Source organism: Kogia breviceps, chromosome 9 (genome assembly GCF_026419965.1).
Source record: "Kogia breviceps isolate mKogBre1 chromosome 9, mKogBre1 haplotype 1, whole genome shotgun sequence".
In the NCBI taxonomy this organism is placed as follows: Eukaryota; Metazoa; Chordata; class Mammalia; order Artiodactyla; family Physeteridae; genus Kogia; species Kogia breviceps.
In genome coordinates, this window is record NC_081318.1 from 11,464,728 (window position 1) to 11,481,829 (window position 17,102).

The 17,102-nt window shown below is 44.8% G+C and overlaps 1 protein-coding gene across 1 annotated transcript in view; it reads left to right on the plus strand.

The window, feature by feature from the left end:
• The first annotated feature begins 940 nt into the window (after window positions 1-940).
• The window catches only part of TCAF2 (TRPM8 channel associated factor 2), a 28,223-nt gene continuing 12,061 nt past the window's right edge, over window positions 941-17,102 (plus strand). The window contains exons 1-2 of the mRNA XM_059073479.2: window positions 941-1,038; window positions 3,389-4,022. Coding sequence (XP_058929462.1) covers window positions 3,400-4,022 — 623 coding nt within the window. The 5' untranslated portion in view covers window positions 941-1,038; window positions 3,389-3,399. The remainder of the gene's footprint in view (window positions 1,039-3,388; window positions 4,023-17,102) is intronic.

Sequence of the window (17,102 nt, forward strand, 5' to 3'; positions counted from 1 at the left end):
TGCTACTTTTAAATAATGCTTATAAAGAGACAGTCATGAACCTTTAAGAAAAATAGATACATCCGGTAACTTTATGAACAGTGCGATGATTTACATGTATAACCAGTGTTAGCCCCAAATGGGGGTGGGTGGATTATAAAATAGGGATCTAAAGGCCCCTTCTCCATAATCACCCTCAAGTACGCACGCGTGTCTCCACCCCTACCTGTCACTCCCTCCCCCTAAAACAAAACAAAAACTCCATAAAAGTTAAAACAGCGCATCTGCTGCACAAAGCTGTGCAAAATCAGATTCGCGGCAAATTTAGAACTCTTTAACCTTGATTTTGACCCTCCCACCAGTTTTAGGTAGAAATCCAAGCAGCAGCCACTCTACAGCTTTAGCTGGAAGGGACGTGTCTGGTGCCCTAACGGGCACGTTTCCTCCCCAGCAAGCACATCACTGGGCGGCATTTCTGCCTACACTCCCAGACTCAGCTCTCTCGGTGGAGCTCCGTGGACCGCCGAGAATCCCGCCCGGCACGGGTTGCAGGGCCGGGCGCTGACCACCAGGGGGCAGCCCCTCAACTCAGGAGCCGCCCTGAGGCGGCGACACGGCAGCCTGGGTTCTCCGGCGCCGCACCCCCGGACCGGAGGGGAGGGTGCCCAGTTCCACGCGGGGCCCAAGCAGAGCCTCGGCCGTGGGTTACACTGTTGTTGGGGGATTCTTCGCCCCGAGTCTGACTTATTGGAGACTTGGAGTGTGCTTTCCTCACCAACCGTGACAGCAACTCTGCGGAGATCCCTCTCGCTCCGAAGCGACCATCGGAGAGCCCGCGGCAGCCGGTTTCGGCCCGGACACCTGCCGGCCGAGAGGCCCCGCCTCCCGGGGGGGCGGGCTGCGCCCCCGCAGGAGCCCGGCCCCGCCCCGAGATGCCTCGCGGGAACCGCCCCCTCGCCCCGCCTCGCCCCGCCCCGCCTGCCGACCCGGTACCGCCCGCCGAGCCTCGGCTCCGGCCTCCTCTCTCCGGCCTGCACCGCGCACCCCGGCCGCCCCAGCGTGAGTTTGCCGATCCGAGCGCGTCCGTAGGGTGGGCCGGGGGCCGAGCACCTGGGGACACGGGTGCGCCCCAAAGTGCCAGTTACAGATCCGAGAAGGTTCCCGGCAATCGGGGTGTCTCTGTCTTCTTAGGTTCACGTTCTTGTTTCGTTTCGCCCTTCTTTCCCTATTTGCTGTTTCTCAAAACATTTTTCTCTCGCCTCTTTGAATTTGTGAGTCAAGAATTTGACAAATATGTGATGGTGTCTGGGTGTGATTCTGGGTGCGCGCGCGGGCACGTAGTTATGGAGAGTTGTGGTCAAAGCTCTGAAAACGTATTTATTGCTCATCTCCTGGGTTTTTTTGTGCTTTTCCTGTAAATCTAGGGAGGCCCGGATCGTGAAAGACATCCCTCGTCTTGTCAGAGGTGGTTGGTTGGCTTGACCTCAGGCTTCCTGATCTCTCGCTGCCTTTTCCCACCCCAAACCCGCAAGCTGAGATCACTCACCCACGGGCTCCATACTCCCTCCAGCTGGGAACTGGTGCTTTTTTGTGAATTCACTTTCCTGGGGGCAATATTAAGAAAGAGGTGGTAGATGGGAACGGCAGTTTAAAACCAAAAAAAAAAAAAAGCTGGAACTTTACAAGGAATACAGGGCATGCTCAGGGAGCCAAGCGTACCAGAGATTTGGTGGAGAAAGTGAAGGGAGAAAGTCTAAGAAACTGTGGAGAGCCCATACCCTGGAGGCTTAAAATCCAGGGTGAGCCACTCGGTTTTTACCTGGGGGAGTGGATGAACCTGAGGGTTCTGATTAGGAAGACATGTGAGTAGGATGGCTTGAGGGAGATTGTAGGTGGGGATGTATCCTGGGGACAGAAACCAGATTGGGTTCATCTAGATATGAATGTAAACTGAAGGGACTGATATTTGAGAGATACATGAGAGAAGATGAACAAAATGAGGCGGCTGACAGTGCAGGGAAGCAGGAGGGAGGAAGGACAGAGGCAGATGTAGCGGAAGCGAAGGGTTTGCTCTCTGTCAGTTTAGATTGTTCCCCAAAGCAAAACCTGATAGAAGGACCTGAGTGTAGGTGAGCCCAGTACCGCACAGTGAGGACATGGGGAGGAAGAGACCAGGAAGGAAGGGAAGCCAGCAAGGAAGGGCCTGTCGCTGAGCTGTTTACCACTGTGGGCAGCTGGAACCCAATTCCTTGGGTGACCTTGTGAGGGGCTCCAGAATGCACCTAGGACAACCCTGTGGCATTTTATCCGTGACACCCTCCCCCCTGGTGAAGCTTACCCTGTATCAGCTCACCGCCACTTCAGGGCACCTGCCAGGTGAGAAAGGTTTCCCAGTGCCCAGGAAAGTCCTCCAGGGCATTTATTTGCTGGAGTCAGAGGCGGTCCAGGGCACCCAGAGCACCTACTACATAGCTCTTGTCACTTAGGAAGCTAGAAAAGACAGCAGAGGGACAGACACTAGTGTTTTCTCAGTGCTCACTGTATACCTGACACTGGACAAGGCATTTTTATTTGCATTCTCTTCATCTTCAAAAACAATCCTCCAAGGGCTGTACTATTCTCTTTATGTAAATGGAGAGACTAAAGTGTAAGTAATTTATCCAAGAGGAGCTGCTCTGAAGGGAATAATTAACTCAGTTCTAGGCACACCAAATTTTAAAAGACCTGGTAAACCTCAGGATGCTCCCCAAGTAGAGGCGGGGAGCTCCCTAGTTAGGGCAGATATGATAAATTGGGAGGCGTTTCCAATTCATTTGGTCAAAGCTACCAGAACAAATTTAGTTTCTGAAAGGTCAACTGACCTTTTCTTCCAGAGAAGTAAAATACTAAGTCAACTCAGGTCAACTCTCACCTTGATCTACCTGCTCCGGGCGGGGATCCAGCCCCGCCCTCACTCCATTCAGGTTCTGCACCTCCCTGTCTGTTCCTCCAGCCACCCTGGGGCTTCTCACTGCTAAAGTGCTCTCCTGCAGCATTTCAGGCCTCAACTTAAGTGTCAGGTTTCAGCTTCAAGGTCACTTTTTCCTGTAGGCCTTTCCTGTCACCCAGTCTAAAGTAATTTTCCGCTTGCTCGGTATCACATCACTGTTTTATTTTCATCTAACACTTATTAATTGCTGCATTTTATCTGTTTATCTACCTATCTAATTATTGTCCTTCCCCTTCTCAAATATTAGATTCGTGAAAGCAGAGACCTTGTCTCTTGTGTTCCTTGCTGCACCCCCAGGCCGTGGCACACAGTGCAGAACCTGACAAGTAGTTTTCATCTGAATGCATTTGGTTGTTTTTGTGTTCACTCATTCCTTCATCTGTTCTGAGCAAACTCAGTCTTTGCTTTCTTCTCCTGCAGCTGACTGAACCATGGCGACAACTCCTGCTGCTGCCTTTGAGGCCCTCATGGATGGAGTGACAAGCTGGGATGTCCCTAAAGGCCCCATCCCCAGTGAACTCCTTCTAACTGGAGAGGCTGCCTTCCCGGTGATGGTGAATGATCAGGGCCAGGTCCTCATCGCTGCGTCCGCCTATGGCCGAGGCCGCCTTGTGGTTGTGTCCCATGAGGGCTACCTGCTGGACGCCGGCTTGGCCCCATTTTTTCTCAATGCAGTGGGCTGGCTCTGTCCCTCTCCTGGGGCTCCCGTTGGAGTGCACCCATCCCTGGCATCACTAGCAAACATCCTGCAGGGCTCTGGGGTCGAGGCACAGATTCAGCCAGAACCGAGAGAAGCCCTGGGGGTTTACTGCATCAATGCCTACAATGACACCATGACTGCAGAGCTGATCCAGTTTGTGAAACGTGGAGGGGGGCTGCTCATGGGGGGGCAAGCCTGGCATTGGGCCAGTCAGCATGGTCATGACAAGGTGCTGTCCAAGTTCCCAGGGAACCAGGTGACCAGTGTGGCTGGGGTGTACTTCACTGACACCTATGGGGACAGAAGCCGGTTCAAGGTCTCTAAGAAGGTGCCCAAGATCCCTCTCCAGGTCAGGTGAGTGGTGTTTCCCTATGGGGAGTCTGATGCATGTTCACAATAGATTTGATCCCCCTCTCCAGTGAGCTTCCACTTTAATACACGTGATTTACCACTGCTTTTCAGAACCACTACAAATAGAAAATAGGACAATTAAAATGCACTGAAGCCCAAGAGCGGCTGGGTTCTCACTGCCACTCCTACCTGTGGCCAAAGCGACAGTCGATCTATTAGAAAAGCTTGTCTTATTCATCAATCTGTCTAGTGCCTGAGACTTGGAGAGTGTGTGTGTGTCAATATCTCTTAAAGGAACGGAAAAGCATTTGTTTCTTTGTGTGAGGTACATAGCATGTGCCAGGCCCCATGCAGAAGACCCTTGCTGTCTTGACACTTGTCTTCCAGTGGAAAATTAGGCAACTAAGGAAACAAATAGATACACGCTAGCAGGTATTGATACGAGCTGCAAGGAAAGTAAAGCAGGATAAGTGATAGAGTGACAGCGAGGGGAGTGGAGAATATTTTATTTAGGGTCATCAGGGAAGGCATATCAATCAGGCCTGGTCAGGAGTAATTGGTGTTTCAAACAGAAGGGATTTAATATGGGGAACTGACTAAGCAGGCGACACAAGAGCTGAAAACCGCACAGGAGACAGCGAGGTAACCAGGAGATTAAGCAGTGGTGGTCCAGCAGCCCAGGGGCTGCAGCCACCTGGTGGAGGCTGGAGCCATGTTAGGCCTGTCCAGCAGGAGCTGGGACTCCAGATGGGGGGCTGTCTGATGGGACCTGGAGCCTAAGAGAAGACAGTGATGGCCAGAGACACAGCCTGAGACACACACATGCCTCAGCTCCTTCCTCCTTCCTGCCTTCAGGCTTGGCTGGTGGACTGAATGTGGAGCGAGGGGGCAAAAGAGGAGTCAAGCGTTTTGGTGGTCGAATGCCTTAAAAGTGAGTGTTGCCACGTAAGGAGCTGTGAAAGTCTATGAGAAGACAGGTGACAGGAGGTCAGGAGTTTAGTTTTGGATATTTGGGGTTTTAGATGACTTGGTATCGGTGACTCACTGTGCTTGGCCACATGTAACAGAAGCCTTGTTATAGTGGATTGACCACGTAGGAGTTCATTTTTCTCATGTAACAAAGTCCGGCCAAGATAATCAGGCCTGGGGCATTGAGTCCCTGCTTCATGATGACCCAGGTTCGTTCATGCTTATCCATTCTCTCCCGCCCTCGCTCCCTTCCTCCCTCTCTCTCCATTTCTCTCTTGCTCTCTCCCCACCCCCGTGGCCCCCACCCCCCCCATCCTGATGATGTTTCACTTTTATCTTTATGGTTACAAGATTGGTACTACTGCTTCAGACACTATAATTACACCTCCACAAGAATAAGCCAGAATGAATACACCTGCTGAATATGTCCCTTCTAATGCAGAAAATAATATATTTTCTGGGAGCCCTGACCATTAGGCTGCTATTATATTTCAGTGGCCAAAATTAGCTCACCTGGCCAACTCTAGCTGCCCGAGGGTCTGAAGGGCCGAATATTTTAAAATGGGCCCTGGCATCTCTGAAGAAATCAAGACTCTGCCACAAGGAAGGGCGTACACATATTTAGTGAGCATTTAGCAGCGGCCTCGGCCCCAAGTCCTGGCTCGCTTGGTCTCCCTTCCCTCCGAGAGGGTTGGGAGGTGATGAGTTACTCAGAGAGGCAGGGTGGATCTGATTCACTCCAACTTCCCTTTAATTCTAAGGGACAAACAAGGTTAAATCCCATCAACCTGACTGATTTGCATTGTTCCAAAGGACTCCTGTCCATCAGACTAAACCTGTTTTTCTTCATCCACGCCTACATTTTTCATCTCTGCCACTGAATCTGAAGTATATTTTCTGTTTGTTTTAACTTTTAATTATGGAAAAGTTCAGAGATATGCAAAAGTAGAGAAAACAGGACAGAGAGCCCCAGTGGGTAATGCAACCCTTACCCAAGCTCAGTAAGAGCCAACTCACAGTCAATCTAGTTTTATCGACAGCCACACCCCCGCTTCACCCCAGAGTATTTTGAAGCAAATCACAGACATCATATCATTCCATCTGTTTTTTCACACGTATCCCTAAAGATGTAAATCGTTTTGAAAACATAACCACAAGGCACCATCAGCATACCCAAAAGAAGTAATACTTTCTTAATGTCACTATTCATTTCCATAATTGTCTTGTTTTTTCACTGTTTGTTGGAATTGGTCTTTTATTAAAACCCAAATATTTTGATTGCTTGGTATGAATTATATATCTCATATAATGTTGAGTTTCTTTTCCAATTCTTTTTATCTCTTGCTGCCTTTTTGTTGAAGAAACTAGGTACTTTGTCCTGAGCAGTTTCCCCACAGTACAGAATCTGTTTCCTTCAAAACAATCTGAGTTTTGCTGATTGAATCCCTGTGGTGTCACTGAATGTATTCCTCTGTTCTCTATATTTCTTGTAAATTGGAAGTTAGATCTGGATTCTCCAGCAGGGATTGGCAAACTATGGCCTGTGCGCCAGCCCCCTGTTTACATAAATAAAGTTTTATTGGAACACAGAGGTATCCATTTGTGTACATATTGTCTGTGGCTGTTTTTGAGTTACAGTGGCAGAGTTGAGTTGTGTCAGTGGAAAACATGTGGCCCACAGGCCTAAACTATTTATTATTGGACTGCTAAGAAAAAGTTTCCCACCTCCTGGCTGAGAGGCTTGATCAGATTCATGTTCGAATTTTATATAAGTCAGTGCGTGACCGCACTAGCCAATGGCTTGATCCTTGTAGAACTGGGATGGCAGGCAACATTTTTTCCTTACAGTTTGTCTTATAAAATATCAGATATTTGGAAATTCAGTTAATCGAAAAAATTACACTGGTAGCTCCGGCAAAGCTGAATGTAAGACTTGGTTTTCAAATTTCTCTTCCTATTCTGGATCTTCCTTCAGCTCCTGAAAAGCCAATTTATTTTCCTTCTTCAGTTTCAGCTCAAACACCCTCCTCAGGAGAGGCTTCCTCAATGACTCTCTTGAAACTAAGACTAAACTTCCAGTATCACTTTTCTCCATCTCTTGCCTAAACATCAGTGATCACAATCTGTAAATACCCAACATGTGTACTTGCTGGTACCTGTCTAGCCAACCAAAGTCTAAAGCTCCACGGATGCGCTGATCTTGCCTGTCACGTGTGCTGAGTTATTCTCGCTGCCTGATGTGTGAAACATGGTAGAGAGTAACAGATATTTGTAGACTGTGTAAATTAGTGAATAAATATATGAACGAGTACACATCCTAAACCATGAGAAGGGAAAGGGTGGCCTGGGTACCAGGGTTGAGCCTACAGACAGCTTCATGTTATAGAATGTACTGTGTCTCAGAGGCTTCCAGCCTCAGCCTAAAACTGAGCTGGAGTTGACTGACCCCCCTCAACTCTAAAGTCTTAAAAGGCCTGTGTGGTGCCCAGGCCCCCAGCTCAGATCCCTGCCGCCTTCACGCATGTCTCCTTTGAGGTTTTCAGTGAACTTTCCTGCCAGCAAATCTTGGTCAATGGCTCCTGGGCTGACCGAACAGGTTTGCTGACTTTAAATTGCTGCGGGAGGCTCTGGAGCTCCTTAAGGGAATTGCCCTGTCTGCCCAGGGGAGGGGCAGTCTCATAAAACCGACAAAAGATCCTCTCAAGGGTCCTATCCCCAAGGGCAAAAGCTGCCTGCACAACTAGGTTTACACACCTGAGGAGGTCCTGCCTGTACTTTAACATGCAAAGCCAGACCCAAAGGCATTTGCTGCTTTTATACCAAGACACAGGAGAGTCTCGGGAAAAATTAATCTCAGATCAGCAGCTCATTACTCTTACACAGGGCATAACCTACAAGGTCTAGAGTGTATTAGGAGCTGCTCATATAAAAGTAAATACAAACTAGTAGCTTAGGTTTATGCCTCTCTTAAAGATTATGTGTTATCTCTCTTGATCATCACCACATTCCCAGAGTGCAAGGTCTTTGTCTGAGGACTCTCAGCTCGTAAGTAGCACTGTTCTGTTTGCATATTCAAGATCCATAAATGTAGAGAGTTTCCAGGTAAAGGTAGTGTGAAATGAGCCTAGATCCCAGAATTGCCCTCTCCACCAAATCTGACCAAGTGAATGAAAATTAGTGAGCAAACAACTGAATGTGGGGGTTTTGATGCTGATCCCACGTACTGATAAAGCACAGCCGGTGGAAGTGCCCGGGGACTGATGTGTGGCGCCGTGTGCTGCGTCTCCTGAGACCGTACCTACCCACAATGCACAACCACAAGGAAAAAGCTGAAGCAAATCCAAGAAGTATCACTGATGCCTTCTCATGTTGTAGAAGAATGAACAAATTGGGTGAGTAGACACTTAAGGGAAAAAACCCTCAAATGTAAAAGCAGCAAAGCTCCTTCAGAATTTGGTGGAGGCAGAAAGGGATGCTGGAGTTTGCCATCTTCCAAAGACAATGGCGGGCTGAACACGTGCAGTGCATTCCATGCCCTGTTGGGTGGAGTAGGCCTTGCTTTAGGTCCCTGAAGAGTGGAGGGACAAGCCCCCAGTAAGGACAGCAATAGGCCCCAGCTGACCTTTGCCCTTCAGTGAGAGATACCGACGTTAAGCAATAAGCAAGTGGAAGGAAGCATTCTACAGACCCCAGTATAATTTGAGAAGATGGCGGATGTGGTGCATGTCTGCAAACAAACTGGTCTGGGATAACTTCGAAAGAATATCAAGAGGAACTCACCCACACGATATCAGAACGTGCAAAAGATCTGCTCATGCCCATAGTGAAAAAAAATACTAGGTAATAACTATAAAAAAGGCTATATTAAATTTAAAAGGAAAACATTAGACAGAAGTTTAGTGTGTAAAGACAACAGATCAATCATGCCTGGAAGAAAAATATGACCCAATGAACAGAACAGAATATTTGTAGACTATATAATTAGTGAATAAATACATGAATGAAGACACATTCACTCCTTGAGAATGCTTCACACTCTAACAGAACTTTCTAAAAATGTATGTTATATAAAACGAGAGACAAAATGAGATGAAAAGGGGGAATTTCAGAGTGAAGAAAACAAATTAAGAAGCAAACAGGGCTCCCCTGGTGGCGCAGTGGTTGAGAGTCCGCCTGCCGATGCAGGGGACACGGGTTCGCTCCCCGGTCCGGGAAGATCCCACGTGCCGCGGAGCGGCTGGGCCCGTGAGCCATGGCCGCCGAGCCTGCGCTTCCGGAGCCTGTGCTCCGCGGCGGGAGGGGCCGCAACAGTGAGAGGCCCGCGTACTGCAAAAAAAAAAAAAAAAAAAAAAAAAAAAAAAGAAGCAAACACCCCAGGTGAACTAGGTCTAGTAGCCAGCACATGGGAGAGAAGAGACAAGGCCAATGCATGGTGACAATGACAGCAGCTCGCCTCACACTGAACTCTGATCATTGCTGTCATTACTATGACAGGTTTTAAATCTCCATTCAGAAAGCCATCTCCCGTATCATCTGTTTGCTCAGGTGTGATTTGGTACCTGAGCACTGCCACCTCTCCCTTCCTTTCCTCAGTGCCCTCTCTTGCACTTCCAGCTCTGAAGGAGCACATGCTTTTCCTTTGGCGTAAATGCAGTATTATTCACACCTTCATGTCTACTTAAAGCCTCTTTTGCACAAAATATACCTGTTGATTGCCGCACACCCAACTGTAGGCTTCATTCAAAACTCAGTAAGTGAGAGATTACTGGTGTGTGGACAACAAACATCACTGGCTTTAGAGACAAACCACCCTGGATTTGTTTCTTGTCCTTTCCAGTTATTAGCTAAGAAACACGGGGCAAATAGCCTAACTTTTCTGTCTCATCTATAAAGCAAGAATAATAACTTTCAGGTTTATTATAATGATTAAATGAGATGATCTGTGTGTGTAAATGCCTAGAGTATATTAAATCTCATTAAATAACAGCTACTTTCATTATGTTATTATCCAAACTTAAATACTGTAAATAGATATTATACAAGACTTAAATATTGGTAAATAGAAACATCTGTTGAGAATTCCTTGACATCCCATCTTCTATGCTTGCTTGTCCGGCCTTCCTCCCTTCCTTTCTTCCTTCTCTCCTCCCTCCCTCCCTCTCTCCCTCCTTTCTTTTCTTTTGAGAAACATTTCACCCTTTTAAAAAATTTTTTTTAAGATTTTTTTTTTTTTTATGTAGACCAATTTTTAAGTCTTTATTGAATTTGTTACAATATTGCTTCTGTTTTCAGTTTCGGTTTTTTGGCCGTGAGGCACGTGGGATCTTAGCTTGCCGACCAGGGATTGAACCCGCACCCCCTGTGCTGGAAGGCAAAGTCTTAACCACTGGAATGCCAGGGAAGTCCCGAAACATTTCACCTTTTTACAAAAAATATTTCAAAATGAATTCAAGCTTATAATGAAAAATACAAGGGCAGGAAGAGAGACGCAGATGTAGAGAACGGACGTGTGGACACAGGGGTGGGGGGGTGGGAGGTGATGGGTGGGATGAACTGGGAGCTTAGGTTTGACATAAATAAGATACACAGATACCATGTGTAAAACAGAGAGCTAGTGGGAACCTGCTGTGTAGCACAGGGAGCTCAGCTCGGTGCTCTGTGGTGACCTAGATGGATGGGATGGGGGGGGGGTTAGGGAGGTCCAAGAGGGAGGGGATATAGGTATACACAGAGGTGATTCACCTCACTGTACAGCAGAAACTAACACAACATTGTAAAGCAATTATACTCCAATTTTTAAAAATGTATAGAGGAGAGTGGCAAATTGTCTTTCATCACACACCACCATTCCCAGTCTCATGCCTCTGGACTAAGGAAGGCAGCTGCTCTTAGAAGTTTGATATGGACCCTCTCAACTGCTTGTCTATGCCTGTGTGTGTATTCTAAAAAATTGTATTTTTAATGTATCATGTTTGAGAATGTCTGCATTTTTGTTATATTTACACAACAAATTGACCGGGTACAGCATTCCAGGCTCTCACTTTCTCATCCTCAGATTCTAGGTGATATTGCACCATTATGTTCCGGTTCTAATCAAGTTTGTCAGTCACTCTGCTCAAATCATCTCTATCCTTTTTTTTTTTTAGTTGATCCATTGGATGCTGAGAGATCGGTTACCATTTTCAAATGTGATTATGAATTCATCAAATTTTAATTTTCTTTGTAGCAGTTTTTGCTTTCAGCACTTTGTTTTTAGGCCCATAAAAATTAATGAAAATTATATCCTTGGAAGGCTTAACTTCTATTCATAGAAAATTTTCATCTTTTGTTTAATTCTTTCCTCTTTGAAATCAACTGCATCTCATATTAATACCGGCACTTCTGCTTTCTTTTTGTTGTACCTTCCAGATATACCTTTGGTGATTTCCTCATTTCAATCTTTGCGTACCATTTATTGATAGTTTCAATTGTGTCTTTTTTTTTTTTTTTGCGGTACGTGGGCCTCTCACGCGGCCATGGCTCACGGGTCCAGCCGCTCCGTGGCACGTGGGATCTTCCCGGTCCGGGGCACGAACCCGTGTCCCCTGCATTGGCAGGCGGACTCCCAACCACTGCGCCACTAGGGAAGCCCAACTGTGTCTTTTGTAAGCAGCTTATACCTAGATGTTTTTAGCCCAGTCTGAGAGCATCTGTCTCTTCATATAAAAATTTAATCCAGTCCTAGATAGTGATAATTCAAGTGTATTTCTTACTCTTCCCTCGTTGTTTTCCTGTTTTGTTTTTCTACTTTGTTTCTTTTTACATTTTCTCTTCTTTGTTACAGTATTTGACCTAGTTTTCTCTACTCCTTAAATTCTCCCAACATGTTTGTAGATTATGCTTCTCAGTTCTATTTTTCCATCAGTTACCTTAACATTTTAAATTTAATTCTTAATTACCTGAGAAATTTATTCATACATTCTCCGTATTTGAAAAAAAAAATACTGATGAGACAAGTCCCCTTTGAGCAGCTCGTTCAATACCAAGCCCTTGTCTCCATCACTGTCACAATTCAGAATACATCGTACACTCTTGTGATTTTGTCCTGACTTTTTTGGACATATATTTACTTTGTTTTATTTTTGTCTTATATAAATTGCATCACCCAATTGTTGGGTTTTATTTTTAAATTTTTTACTCACAAAAATGTTTTGGAACATCTGACCATGTTAGTTCTCAGAGGTCTACCTGTTGTTTGTAGCTGATAAATAGTAAGCTGTGGTGTGATTAAATGCCAGGTTTCTATTTGCTCCTCCTTCATGGTACTATGCACACCATCTTCCCACCCCTTCCCCAGGAACCGTGTTGACAACCCAGGATGTCATCTTCCATAGTTTTCCTCAGGCCCATATAATCATTTCACATATAGTATATGTATACATATATGGGTGTGCACACATGTCTCTGTGTATATTCGCATGCCTATGTGTATATATAAACACATATAAATACAAATACATATACACATGTACTCCTGTGTAAGTGAGAGGGTGAGTCCTTTTTCAGAAGAAAGGTGAGAGGCATTGCAGCTCAGAGGGCTGCTCTCAGCCCATTGCATGGTAATTTTACATGGTTGCCCCCTCATTTCTGTGGCATGTCTTACTACCGCTAGGTAGTGCTTCCCACTGGACACCACGCTAGGTGCTGTTGGAACTAGAGACACACAAGATATGGTCCTACCCCCGGGTAACTGTCTGATTCAGTTATCAGTGTTTTAAAAAGTAAGTCCAAGGGGCTTCCCTGGTGGCGCAGCGGTTAAGAATCCGCCTGCCAATGCAGGGGACACAGGTTCAAGCCCTGGTCCGGGAAGATCCCACATGCCGCTGAGCAACTAAGCCGTGCATCACAACTACTGAGCCTGCGCTCTAGAGCCCGCGAACCACAACTACTGAAGCCCGCACACCTAGAGCCCATGCTCCGCAACAAGAGAAGCCACTGCAGTGAGAAGCCCGTGCACCACAACAAAGAGTAGCCCCCCCACTCGCTGCAACTAGAGAAAAGCCCACGCGCAGCAACGAAGACCCAACGCAGCCAAAAATTAATTAATTTTTAAAAAAGAGTAAGTCCAAGAATGTTAGGATACATCCAGACCAATTTTACAGATCACCTACCCTAGAGTGTTCTGTGTGGATCAGTTTTCAGAGTTGTGACTGTGTTAGCGTCCTGGGGCTGCCATAACCGAGTACCACAGATTGGCTGCCTTAAACAGCAGAATTTTGTCATCGCACCACTGAAGGCTAAACATCTGGGATCAAGGGGTTGGCGGGGTTGGTTCCTTCTGAGGTTGTGGGGAGAATAAGCTCCAGGCCTCTCTCCGGCTTCTGGTGGTTTCCTGGCAATCTTTAGCCTTCCTTGGCTTGTAGAAGCATCACCCTGATCTCTGCCTTCATTTTTACATGGCACTCTCCCTACGTGTGTGTGTGTCTGTGTCGAAATTTCCTCTTGTTATAAGGACACCAGGCATGTTGGATTAGGCCCACCGTATCCTAACTTAGCAAATTATATCTGCAATGATCCTATTTCCAAATAAGGTCACATTCTAAGGTCCTGGGGGTTAGGACTTCAACAAATGAATTTGGAGGGGACACAACTCAACCCAGAACCCTTTATACCCTTAATACTTTTAGGTATTAAGGTCCCTGTCTATCAGATATAAAGCCTTTCATTATCAGATAAATATTCCGTGTGTATTTGTGTATCTTATATACCCACTAACATGTGTTGAAGACTTACTATGTATCAGGTACTATGTCAGCCAACTTAGGGACGTCGTCTTTACTGAATACTCCCAGACACAGGGGGTGGTAGGCAAGGGGTGGCTTGGAGCGGGGATGTAAACTTCACAGGCTCTTCCAGCTACTCGGCCAAGGGAGGAAGCAGGATCATCCTGACCAGTCAGAGCCAGAGTCGACCAATGACCTGCTCAGCTGGACAGTGGCAGTGAGATATTTTTATAAGCACATGAGTTTAAACCTTCACGCTCCCAGTCTCATTATCACAGCTCTCCATAGTGAAGGTGTTTTATCAGTAGCTGGACTTCACAAGGTGCCCGTCAGAAGATTCTGGCAGAACACTTAGCGTGCAAGCTAAGTCTACAAGCTAAGTGTTGTGGCTCAACGTCATTGCCCCACAAAATAAGTCTTTAAGCCTCTACAGGTGGAAAAAAGGTACAAGCTAAACTGATGCCAGAACCCTTTTGACATTTGGCCATGTTAGTTGAAAATGGAATGACAAAATTAAGACATGATGTGTCTCCATTTTCATGCTATAGAGAAATTAAGGAGAAACTGTACGAGAGGAATTTTTTCCAGTAATGTTTTGCTACTTGAATGAGTAAACCTTTTAACATTTGATTTTTATTATGAGACAAAGTTTTATAGGGGTAATTGAAATCATCTAAATCCCACTAGACAAGATGATCACTGAAGACAATTTGATAAACATACTTTGGATAATGTTTCTCTGTCTGGTCTTGTGGATTTTGTTTTCTGTTTGTTCTTGGCAGTTTGTTTTGCAAAATTGGGCTTATTTAGAGCATAGTATATTAGAATCTGACTTAAAATATTTTCTATTAAGCATTTTCCCATAATTATTTTAATGCCATATGATATGCTATCTACAGTTAACCATAACTTATTTAACCAATCTCCTGTTGCTTGACAAAGTATCTACAAATGGGTTTTAAAAATTCTTGAAATACAAAATCTTTCCTCAATTCATTACTTTTTTTTTTTTTTTTGGTGGTACGCGGGCCTCTCACTGCTGTGGCCTCTCCCAATGCGGAGCACAGGCTCCGGACGCGCAGGCCCAGCGGCCATGGCTCACGGGCCCAGCCGCTCCACTGCATGTGGGATCTTCCCGGACCGGGGCACGAACCCATGTCGCCTGCATCAGCAGGCGGACTCCCAACCACTGCATCACCAGGGAAGCCCACTTCCTTAATTTCTCTTTCAGATTTTTCCTCATTAGTGCATAGGAATGCAAGAGATTTCTGTGCATTAATTTTGTATCCTGCTACTTTACCAAATTCCTTGATTAGCTCTAGTAGTTTTCTGGTAGCATCTTTAGGATTGTTATGTACAGTATCATGTCATCAGCAAACAGTGACAGTTTTACTTCTTCTTTTCTGATTTGGAATCCTTTTATTTCTTTTTCTTCTCTGATTACTGTGGCTAAAACTTCCAAAACTATGTTGAATAATAGTGGTAAGTGTGGGCACCCTTGTCTTGTTCCTGATCTTAGTGGAAACGGTTTCAGTTTTTCACCATTGAGGACGATGTTGGCTGTGGGTTTGTCATATATGGCCTTTATTATGTTGAGGTAAGTTCCCTCTGTGCCTACTTTCTGGAGGGTTTTTATCATAAATGGGTGTTGAATTTTGTCAAAAGCTTTTTCTGCATCTATTGAGATAATCATATAGGTTTTCTCCTTCAATTTGTTAATATGGTGCATCACATTGATTGATTTGCATATATTGAGGAATCCTTGTATTCCTGGGATAAGCCCCACTTGATCATGGTGTAGGATCCTTTTAATGTGCTGCTGGGTTCTGTTTGTTAGTATTTTGTTCAGGATTTTTGCATCTATGTTCATCAGTGATATTGGCCTGTAGTTTTCTTTTTTGTGTTAACATCTTTGTCTGGTTTTGGTATCAGGGCGATAGTTGCCTCATAGGATGAGTTTGGGAGTGTTCCTCCCTCTGCTATATTTTGGACGAGTTTGAGAAGGACAGGTGTTAGCTCTTCTCCAAATATTTGATAGAATTCGCCTGTGAAGCCATCTGGTCCTGGGCTTTTGTTTGTTGGAAGATTTTTAATCACAGTTTCAATTTCAGTGCTTGTGATTTGGTCTGTTCATATTTTCTATTTCTTCCTGGTTCAGTCTCAGAAGGTTATGCTTTTCTAAGAAATTGTCCATTTCTTCCAGGTTGTCCATTTTACTGGCATATAGTTGCTTGTAGTAATTTCTCATGATCCTTTGTATTTCTGCAGTGTCAGTTGTTACTTCTTCTTTCTCATTTCTAATTCTGTTGATTTGAGTCTTCTCCCTTTTTTCTTGATGAGTCTGGCTAATGGTTTATCAATTTTGTTTACCTTCTCAAAGAAACATCTTTTAGTTTTACTGATCTTTGCTATTGTTTCCTTCATTTCTTTTTCATGTCTTTCTGATCTGATCTTTATGATTTCTTTCCTTCTGCTAACTTTGGGGTTATTTTGTTTTCTTCCTCTTTCTCTAATTGCTTTAGGTTGTTTATTTGAGATTTTTCTTGTTTCTTGAGGTAAGATTGTACTGCTATAAACTTCCTTCTTAGAACTGCTTTTGCTGCATCCCATAGGTTTTGGGCCATCGTGTTTTCATTGTCATTTGTTTCTAGGTATTTTTTAATTTCCTCTTTGATTTCTTCAGTGATCTCTTGGTTATTTAGTAGCGTATTGTTTAGCCTCCATGTGTTTGTATTTTTAACAGTTTTTTTCCTGTAATTGATATCTAGTCTCATGGCGTTGTGGTCAGAAAAGATACTTGATACGATTTCAATTTTCTTAAATTTACCAAGGCTTGATTTGTGACCCAAAATATGATCTATCCTGGAGAATGTTCCATGAGCACTTGAGGAGAATGTGTATTCTGTTGTTTTTGGATGGAATGTCCTATAAATATCAATTAAGTCCATCTTGTTTAATGTATCATTTAAAGCTTCTGCTTCCTTATTTATTTTCATTTTGGTTGATCTGTCCATTGGTGAAAGTGGGGTGTTAAAGTCCCCTACTATGATTGTGTTACTGTCGATTTCCCCTTTTATGCCTGTTACTATTTGCCTTATGTATTAAAATGCTCCTGTGTTGGGTGCATAATATTTACAAGTGTTATACCTTCTTCTTGGATTGATCCCTTGATCATTATGTAGTGTCCTCCTTTGTCTCTTGTAATAGTTTTTATTTTAAAGTCTATTTTGTCTGATATGAGAATTGCTACTCCAGCTTTCTTTTGATTTCATTAGCATGGAATATCTTTTTCTCCATCCCCTCACTTTCAGTCTGTATGTGTCCCTAGGTCTGAAGTGGATCTCTTGTAGAC